The 11,123-nt window shown below is 36.2% G+C and overlaps 1 protein-coding gene across 1 annotated transcript; it reads left to right on the top strand.

The window, feature by feature from the left end:
- Positions 1-1,534: 1,534 nt before the first annotated feature.
- LOC108216972 (uncharacterized) lies at positions 1,535-9,878 on the top strand. Its single transcript, XM_017389832.2, has 3 exons — positions 1,535-1,772; positions 8,281-8,958; positions 9,319-9,878. Exons 1-3 carry the CDS (start codon positions 1,535-1,537, stop codon positions 9,876-9,878), a joined length of 1,476 nt encoding a protein of 491 aa, XP_017245321.2.
- The last annotated feature ends 1,245 nt before the right edge of the window (positions 9,879-11,123 follow it).

Raw genomic sequence — 11,123 nt, 5'->3', positions numbered from 1 at the left:
TTCGAACTTTTAATTATTATCATAAAACGCAGGCCAAGATCCGATTGTTCCCACAATGGCATCAGAGCCAGGTTGCGGTTCTGCGATTTATGATATGTAGTCCATGTCATGATTATATATGCATGTATATAGTGGTTCTGTGATGCAGGCCGTTATCCACTATTATGGCCGTGTTTTAATTCTGTTATGTTTGGATTCCACGTGGTTTATCGTGGCTATTGTAAATCACGAGGGTTGATCGTGATAGTTTAATCTTGTAATTCAATTTGTAATTGTTTTAGATTATGATCTGATGTAATAGAATAGGTTGGTTCATCTGTACAATTTGTATGTATTTGTTTGATCAACGGTGCTGCAAGAAACAGAGATCTTCCGCTGTTGCGATCTGTTTTCGGGGGTGCTGCACTGTTTTGGCCGTAACTTTTGCATACGATGTCCGATTTGGGCGAATCAGCACTTTTCGGAAACGGCAGAACGAGACGGACCCGGTTAGGATGATTACGAAGCTGTTTTTTGGAATTGTCCGAGGCATTATGAGGCCGTTTAGGCCTCCAAACGGGCTCTCAAAGTTTTCTGGAATTTTTCGAAGGGTGAATTCAAAGCTGTTTTTTCCGGGGCCATAATAGTGGATGTGTTCAATTATGATTTACATAATTCTTGATTATTGTTATTATGTGTTTCTTGTCTTTGTTGTTAAGCCATGTGATACTAACCCTTTGCATGCTAGAATGACATGGACATAGGGATGTTTTTTCATTAATGCTTTAATCATGATAGTATGCTGCCATGTTATGTGTTCTTTGTGTTGCTATAACCATGATATTATGCATGTGGACTTCGAAGAGATGACATAGGGTGATGCATCTAGATTAAAATCCTCAAAGTAAATTCTAAGTGGGAGAGGGAATTAATATGATATTAAATCTCATGGTCTCCATCATTGTTTGTATGTAATTTAACATAAAGACAAATATAAATTATGTATACGTCACCCATCGTGGCATGTAATTTATGGTGTCCAGAATGTTATAGATATTACTGGAACAAACTTCTTAAATTAATACGAATAAATACGAATTTTCTTTATCTCTGATTTGGGGCGAATTCTAAGGCTTATGGGTATTAAGTGAGACCGATGTGACTCCTCCACTGCCTAAAAATCAAACCATTGACGAATATTTAATTGAAGTATTCTATTTAAAGAATATTGGAAGGTATACATGCCGCCCATCGTGGCGTACCAAGTTCCATAGGTTTCGGATAATTTAAGGTTTGATAATGGTATACACTTAGCTATGAAAAATAATATAGACCACCCCAACGTGGCTTGTTGTTTAGTAATAGGACTGAAGTAACGTTTAAACAAATTTAGGTGGTATACATGTCACCCATCGTGACATACCAGAAACTTATGGTGTTTAAACGTTAGTGCATTTAATTTTAATAATTGTTAGAGGAACCAATAGGTCTTAATTTTTAATGCACCCTTCTTTATGTGTAATGTGATTTTTTCATGCATGATTCTCAGAATAAAATGGGCTTTAATCCACTGTTCACCATACTTAAGGATACCAAATTTACCAGACCTAACTATATTGAATGGAAACGTAATTTGGACATTGTGTTGACTGCTGAGGAGTACAAGTTTTGCACTTATGAACCCAAGCCCGAGCAGCCTGCTGCTGATGCGCCTGATGAGGATAAGGAGTATTATAAGCGGTGGACAAAGGCTGATGAGATGTCGCGATGTTACATTCTGGCAGCAATGTCGGGTGTTTTGCAGCATCAGCATCAGGCTATGGCCACTGCTTCGGATATGCTCTTTAATCTCAAGGAACTTTTTGGAGATCAAAATAGGGCTGCTAGGCAAGTAGCCATGAAGGCTTTAATGAACACTCAGATGGCTGAAGGTACACCTATAAGGGATCATGTTCTCAAGATGATGTCACATCTGAATGAGATAGAGATCCTTGGTGTTGAGCTTGACGGGGAAACCCAGATTGACATTGCCCTTATGAGCTTGCCCAAGAGTTTTGAGCAGTTCCGCTTGAATTACAACATGAACAAGAGGTAGTATAGTCTCGTGGAACTGCTGACGGAACTTCAGGCAGCTGAAGGATTATTTCGGCAGAGTGTTCAGGTGAATGTGGCTGAGAAAGGTTCTTCCTCTAAGCCGAAAGGAAATAAGAAGAAGAAAAAGGCTAAGACACAGAAAGCTGTAAAGGCAGTGGGAGTTTAAGGTGGTGTGAAAAAGCCTAAGGAAAAGTGCTACCGGTGCAAGCAGTCGGGTCACTGGAAACAGGATTGTCCTCTTCCTAAGAAGACAAACAATACTGGTATGTCTTTTTCTCTAGTTACAGAAACATTTATAGCGGCTATATCTACGAGCACTTGGTGTGTAGATACTGGAGCCACTGATCATGTTTGTAACTCTATGCAGGGGTTCCAGCAATCCAGAATGCTTAGAGATGACGAGATATACGTGTTCATGGGAGATGCTACGAAAGTAGCAGTAGTTGCAGTAGGAGTTATTCAATTATCTTTTGTTCTGATAGGATTTTGGTTTTGAACAATTGTCTTTATGTACCTTCTTTTAGAAGGAATTTGATTTCGGTTTCTAAACTTGCTTTGGATGGTTATAATGTTTGTTTGGATCGTAATGTTTCTATTATGATGAATAAATGGATTATATGTTCTGGTACATTGCAAAACAATTTGTATATAATTAATCCTAGTCAACCTGCACTGCTACTACAACATAGGGTATTGAGCAACACATCTTCTACTACTAAAAGAATAGAGCCTTCTAGATTGAACCAAACATATCTTTGGCACTTGAGATTAGGTCATATTAACTTGAGGAGGATTCAAAGACTGGTAGTAGACGGGCCTTTAGGCTCATTGGCAGTGGAGCCATTTCCAGTTTGTGAATCCTGCTTGGAAGGTAAAATGACCAATAGGCCTTTCAAGGCAAAGGGGAATAGAGCCAAAGAAGTGTTAGGATTGGTTCACTCTGATTTATGTGGACCCATGAATATCCAAGCAAGAGGTGGTTATGAGTATTTCGTCACTTTCATTGACGATTATTCTAGATATGGGTACGTTTATTTGTTGCGCCGTAAGTCAGAGTGCTTTGATAAGTTCAAAGAGTACAAAGCTAAAATGGAGAAGCGACATAATAAAAGTATCAAGTCACTACGATCAGATCATGGTGGCGAATACTTGCTTGGAGAATTCAGGGAATATTTATCAGAGAATGGGATAGAATCCCAATTGACTGCACCAGGCACACCCCAGCAGAACGGTGTAGCAGAGAGAAGGAACCGGACTCTTTTGGAGAGTGTTAGATCGATGATGAGTTATTCGGATTTACCCAAGTCGTTATGGGGACATGCCTTTGAAACAGCAGCTTATCTTCTGAACTTAGTACCTTCTAAGTCGGTTCCAAAAACCCCCTTAGAATTGTGGACCGGGGACAAACCGAGTCTAAGACACATTCGGATATGGGGTTGTCCAGCACATGTGCTGAACAAGAACGCGACTAAGCTAGAATCTCGTACATAAGTAAAGCTGTTTGTAGGCTACCCTATGGGAACAAAAGGTTATTTATTTTATAGTCCTAAGAATCGGGATGTCACTGTTAACACCAATGCAAGATTCTTAGAGGAAGACTACATAATGAATCACAAACCCATGAGTAGTATCATTTTAGAGGAACTAGTGGGAGGGACGAATAATGAACCTGTAGCACAAGTAGAATATCTTGAGTATAAGCGGGAGATTGTTAGGAACCCACTAGATTAAATTTCTGGGTCCGCCACTGGGAGTCAGATTCTTTGTCACATAGTTATAGTTGGTAGTGGATTGCTTGTAATAAACACCGATATACTCAAAGAATATCTTGAGTATAAGCGGGAGATTGTTAGGGTTATACTGAAATATTCGTTTGAAGTATATAACAATTATTTGAGAATCTTGAATGCATATTTTCACATTGTCTGTATATTATATATTGTAGACAATCTAGTATCAAATGGGATAGTAGAAGATTAGATTGTCAGACTCCTTATATAATAGATAAAGGTTCACAGTCTAAATTGTGTTAGATAAACCATTGGAACGACTGAAGTATTATTTGGAAATAGTTTATCTTGACTATTGAATAATACTTATATACTTTGTGTATATTGAACGGGATCAAAATAGTAGAATAATTGTTTCTTTTATTCTGACAATAAAGAACTAAGATCCTTTGATGTTATTAATGCTTAAGTTCTTAATACGGATATAGTGATTGACACTTGTATTTAATGCACATGCCTTGACTCATAAGTTAAGTAATTTATTTTAAATTACGAATTTATGTATTGGGCAATGACATTATATATAGAGTGGGATATTGACTATAAAAGGAAACCATGTCCAAAAAATATATTCGGGTGATGATGTCTTCTTGAAAGCTCATAAAGATAATTATGCTTTAGTCTTGCAGGCAGATTTGTTCTTGCATAATTATAAGGTTGAGTGGATAATCAAGGATAAAAGATATTGATTAAATTAATTGTCAGAAATTTATTTAATTAATGGACATGTGATATCTTAAACATGGGGACTTTATAAGCATTAATATGGGAGCCGAATTAAATAATTAATTTACGGAATTAGGAAAGGTAGTGCAAATATTAATTCTTTAGTGGATTGAATTAATATTTAATGACATTGGGCATGGCCCGGAATGTCATTGGAAGGCCTGACCTAATGGTCCATGATCCCTACTATAGCCTATATATATTCTCGTTCTCCTAAAGCTGAAAGATACACAAAAACGAATTCATCCTAGAGTTTGAGAGAGGCAGACGTTTTTCTCAAGGAGACAGCTAGGGTTTCGGGTTTTTCGGAGCTTTAAGGAGAGGCACACCTTGGGAGATCGAAGGTCACACTTCGTCCAAAGAGAATCAGGGAATACAGTAGAAGACGTGGATTTGAATCGCTTGCGCCGTAGCGATTAAGGTTAATATTCTTTTCGAACTTTTAATTAGTATCATAAAACGCAGGCCAATATCCGATTGTTCCTACAGTTTCCGCTTCTTACTCAGTTGGTATTGTAGATTTGTAGAAATGGCCTTCTTCTTTTCAGATTGAGGTGAAGAACTCTGAGGGGAAGGCTGCACAGTGCTTCCTTTTAATGCCTTTTTAGATAGCCCACTTGTCTCCCCTGCAGCATAGTTTTTTGTTAATGCCTTCTTAGACGTCCCACTTGTGTCCCCTGATGAATGGTTTCTTTTTAATGCCTTCATAAGGTTGACTTTAGTTGTATTCGAAGAGGATCTTGTCTTCCTTGTAGGAGCCATAATGCTCTGCGCATCACAAAAAAATCATAAACCCCACAATACTACATAACCCACAAAAAAGATACTTATAAACATTGCACTGTAATCAAGCATAATCAGATATTAACAAAAAAATAATCGATTTGTAAACCCTAAAAACAAAAAATCATGAACACAAAAAAGGCATAATCCTAAAACCTACAATACTACATAACCCACAAATTAGAGACCCACAGACATTGTCCATAACCCACTGTTATCAAGACATAAACCGATATTAACACATGAATTGATTTATAAACCCTAAAAACAAATAATCATTGACACAAAAAATCATAAACCGCCAATACATTATAACCCACAAAATAGAATCCCACAAACATAACCATAACCCACTCGAATCATACATTACAAATCTTAACCCACAAAATAGAGACTCACAAACATGACCCATAACCCACTATAACCATTAACCACACAATTTAAAACTAAACATAACCCACTGTAATCAACCATCACAAAATCAAAAACTAAACATAAATCTAAAATTAAAGATGAGAGAGAGGTACCCAACTTTGAGAGAGAGCGAAGCGAGCACGAGGTGAGAGTGAGGGAGGTGAGAGCGAGAGGGGCGAGGTGAGAGCGAGAGCGAGAGGGGCGAGGTGAGAGATGAGAGTGAAGTGAGAGAGATGAGAGAGATGAGAGTGAAGTGAGAGATGAGAAATGAGGGTTTTGAAATCGGTGAAAAAAAAGGGGGGAAGAAATGAGGGTTAGGACAAAAAGAATATGGGAGCTTTAAACTATTTTATTTATATTCAGACATATAATATCTTTATCTTTAGACATATAATATCTTTTATGTATAACTAAACATATAAATATTTTTTATATTTTTTTTATTAAACTTAAAAATTAGTAAGGCTTTTTAAAATTTTTTTATATCTTTTTTTATACATATCTTTTTATATATCTTTTTATATCTTTTTCTATATATTTTTATACATATCTCTGTCTATTAAATTTGAAATTATGAAAGAGTAAGATCTAGAAACACGGTCAGACAACGGTTTCTCCTAAAAAGTATTGTACATGTAAAGTACAAATAACGAGTTTTAAAATTAAGACCGTTGTCTTATTCATAAAACGGTTTTGAGATAAAAATCATTGTCCGAAGGTTCTTTCTACAACATTGACTTTAGAAAACGTTGTCCAAAGTTTAGTTAGACAATACTCTTTTACTTTAAAAATGCTTGTCTGAACCAAAACACTTTTAAATCCTTAATTTTGCATGCAATTAATTTGTTAACAAATCGAACTTCCGTTAACGTCCTAAATATTGGATTATCCCAAACTTACTAAGTGGTAAAAACAAATTTACCTAGTTTTCTCATAATATTTGTGACATCGACACGTTATTATTATTGTTTACAAACATACACACGCTAATTAGTTCTTACTTACAGGATAAGTAATCAAAGTGTTTCAGTTTCTCTACCTCTTTTTGATATTAAGATATTAAGCATGTATCGGATTGTCAAAATTAACAACACGTACCATGTATAATAAAGAATCCGAACTGGATCGTATCATATCTATCATATGTGATTTATTCGTTATTGATATACATGTAAAGTTTTTCTCCAACAATATAAACTTCAAAATAAGATTGAAAGATGTATTGATGTTTGATGTGTGGGACACTCGTTAATTTAACTATTAACGAGATAAAACATGACGTGTTTGTAAAAGACAAAATTGATTATTAAAAACAATGTCGTTTCAGTGATATTAAGAAAGTATTGGATTGTCAAAATTAACAACACGTACCTTGTATAACAAAGAACCCGAACTGGATCGTATCATATCTATCATATGTGATTCGTGGGACACTCGTTAATTTAACTACTAACGATATAAAACATGACGTGTTTGTAAAATGTTAAAATGGAGTGTAAAAAATAATGACGTGTGAGACAACCGTTTCTCCTAAAAAGTATTGTACATGTTAGGTACAGATAACGGTTTTTTAAATTAGAACCGTTGTCTTATTCATACAACGGTTGTTTCATAATTAACGTTGCCTGAAGGCTCTTTCTACAACGTTGTCTTTAACAAGTGTTGTCCAAAGTTCATTTAGACAGTGGTTTTATTACTATAAAAATGCTTGTCTGAACTAAAACAACTTTAACACATAAATTGTGCACGCAATTAATTTGATAACACATAAATTTGATAACATCTTTGTCTGGATATATATCTTGTCCAAAGCCAACATTTCATTGAATGCATTATCCAGATCTTTGTTTGAGCTCTCGTCTTCCATGACCCATCGTTAATTCTCATCTATCATTGAAAAGTTTTCACCCTTCTATCTCATCTCTAATTAAACACTCTACCTCATCATCTCCGATTTGAACTCATCATCTCTGATTTGAACTCATCGTGTCTGGAACTCATCATCTCCGATTTGAACACTCTACCTCATCTCTGATTTTTGCCGATTTGAAGGTATTACAACACTCTACCTCTTCAATTTTATCAAATTTGAAATTACGGTTCTTACTAATATTTGGGGATTTGGGGGTTCAGACTTAATATGTTTCTTGTAGTCATGCTTAATTATGTTAGTACATTGTAATTAGGTATTAAAGCACTCTATCTCTCCATGTGTGTTTTGATGTTCTGCTATGTGTGTAATTTTTTTGCTATTGAGGCTGTTATGTAAGATAAATAACTAAATAGATTAAATTATTTTACAAGATGGACATGTCTTGGTTGATGGCTGATAGAAGAACAAAGGAATTTCAAAGATGAGTAGGTGAATTATTGTTATTTGCATTTGAGAACGGCTGTGATGAAAATAAAATCAGTTGTCCATGTTTAAAATTTGCACATAGTAAGTCCTGGAGAGCTCAAACAGTGAGGTGCCATCTTTTTCAAAATGGTATAGATCAGACCTACACTCATTGGATATGGCATGGAGAGTTAAATACAGAAAGCAAGTCTCCTACAGAAGACACAGCTAGTTTAGAGTCTGTGGACCAAATCCCGATGAAACCAGACAATGCTGATATTGATGATGATATTTCTTTTGATTCTGCTGATGCATTTAACCATGTTCAATCTGAACATGAACCACTTTATCTGGGGTGTGAAGGATTTACAAAGATGAAGGCTTTGGTAAAGTTATATAACTTGAAAGCAAAATACCAAGTATCAGATGGTTGCTTCTCTGAACTTCTATTGTTGGTTGGTTCTACGCTCCCGGAAGGCAACACCTTCCCTTCTTCATTTAGTGAAGCAAAAAAAAGCTTGTACGCTTTAGGAATGGAGTATGAAAAAATTCACGTATGTCCAAATGATTGTTTATTGTATCATGGAGAAAAGGATGAAGATGAGACAAGTTGTCTTGTTTGTCAAGCCTCTAGATGGAAGTTGAACAAAAAAGGAGAAGAATTAGAAGGGGTTCCGGCAAAGGTTTTATGGTATTTCCCGTTTATACCACGTTTGAGGACTTTATTCAGTTCTGCACAAACAGCCAAGGACTTGACTTGGCATGACACGGAGAGAATAAATGATGGTAAATTGAGACATCCAGCGGATTCAAACACATGGAAGGAAGTCGACAGTAAGTGGACAGAGTTTTCTTCAGATTCTAGAAACCTCCGCTTAGCTTTATCTTCATATGGGTTCAATCCCCTTTATAGCACAAATATTGATTATTCATGTTGGCCAGTTTTAATGTCAATCTACACTCTCCCACCATGGCTTTGTATGAAGAAGAAGTATATTATGTTATGTTTATTGATATTCGGACCAAAAGAACCTGGCAATTATATTGGTGTGTTCCTTCAGCCGCTCATTGAAGATTTATAAAAGCTATGGACCGGAAAACAAGTTTATGACGCATACAAGAGGGAGTATTTTTTGCTGTGAGGCATTTTATTATGGACAATTAGTGACAATCCAGCCTATGGTAACTTGTCAGGGAACATTGTAAAAGGATATAATGCGTGTCATGTTTACGTTGATGGAACAAAAGCAACGAGGCTGACTAATTACCGTAAGTGCGTGGTCATGAGGCATCGGAGGTGGTTGCCCCGTGCACATCCATATCGAAGGAAGAAAGAAGAGTTTGATAACACAATGGAAAAAGGAACTGCCCCAATTCCATTAACCGGGGAGGAGGTGCTTGAGAGAACAAAACATTTAAAGAGTCATGTCTTTGGTAAGACACAACGCCAACCTCGATTCAAAGAAGGTGATGTTCGACCTATTTTTAAGAAGGTTTCTATATTTTTTGAACATGAGTATTGGAAGTTTTTGTCGGTTAGACATGTTCTCGATGTTATGTACATTGAGAAAAACATTTGCGAAGCTTTACTTGGTACTATGCTTAATATACCCAAGAAGAAAAAAGACAAGGAATCTGTCCGGCTAGACATGGCTGAAATGGGAATAAGAACGGAGCTAAGGCCAAAAACTCCCAGGAAAAAGGAGAAGTTACCATTGGCATCTTGGAATTTAACTCATTCGGAAAAAAAGTAGTTTGCTCATCATTTCTAGGCATGAAGTTTCCTGATGGCTTCTGTTCAAATATTAGAAGTTTAGTTTCAATGGAAACTCTTCGACTTATTGGAATGAAATCTGACGACTGCCATATGATCTTGCATTACTTGCTCCCAATTGCGATATGGTCGTCACTGCAAAAACAGGTCAGAAACACCGTCATTAGATTCTGTCTTTTTTTAAGGAAATTTGCAGTAAAGTTATTGAGGTTGATAAGTTGGAGAAAATGCAATCCCAGCTGGTGGAAACTTTGTGCCAACTTTAAAAATACTTCCCCCCTTCCTTGTTTGATATTATGTTTCATCTCTCGGTCCATCTTGTACGAGAAGTAGAGCTTTGTGGACCAATTTTTCTTAGATGGATGTATCCTTTTGAGAGATATATGAAGACATTTAAAGGATATATAAGAAATCGGGCTCGTGCAGAAGGTTGCATTGCTGAGGCCTATATTGTAGAAGAAGCTGTTGAGTGTTTGGTGAACCATGAGGAAGCGACTGTTGGGTTACCAAAAAATGGTAGGCATAGGAAGGATGCCCTTTGTAGGCCATTATCTGGTGCATCAGTTATAACTCGGAGCGACAATGATTTGCATTTAGCCCATTTATGTGTTTTACAAAATACGGCTGCGGTTGGGCCATATTTTAAGTAAGTCATTTCTTAATTTTCTTCTTAATCCTCATATTATACATCATTATGTTATCATTTACATAGTCTCTTTTAATTGTATGCAGTGAACATATGTCATTTTTGATGACTAAATATCCGGCAAATGAAAATAATGAAATGTGGCTAAAGAATAAGCAAAATGAGACAATCCCAGAATGGTTTGGAGGAAAGGTATAAGTGCACTTTATAACATTTTTGTGCATTTTTAAAACCGTCACATAAGTAATTTTATAACTTTTATGCTATCTTTGGCAGATTGCTTCTAATTTGCTTGACGAAAAGAAGATATCACAAGAAATAAGATGGATCGCAGATGGGCCTAATAAGAATGTCCCTACATACAATGGTTACAAAATGGATGGGATTACCTTTAGCACCAAAGATCGTGATGATACACGTAATGTTCAATGCAATGGCATGTGTGTTCAAGCCGATACCATGGTTGTGCAGGGTAAGGATCAAATTGTTGAGCATGCCTCACCTACATTTTATGGAGTGATAATAGGTATATGGGAGTTAGACTACAACAACTTTAAGATCCCTATTTTTTGTTGTAAT

Source organism: Daucus carota, chromosome 4 (genome assembly GCF_001625215.2).
Source record: "Daucus carota subsp. sativus chromosome 4, DH1 v3.0, whole genome shotgun sequence".
Classification (NCBI taxonomy): Eukaryota; Viridiplantae; Streptophyta; class Magnoliopsida; order Apiales; family Apiaceae; genus Daucus; species Daucus carota.
This window is presented reverse-complemented; position numbering and strand designations above follow the sequence as displayed.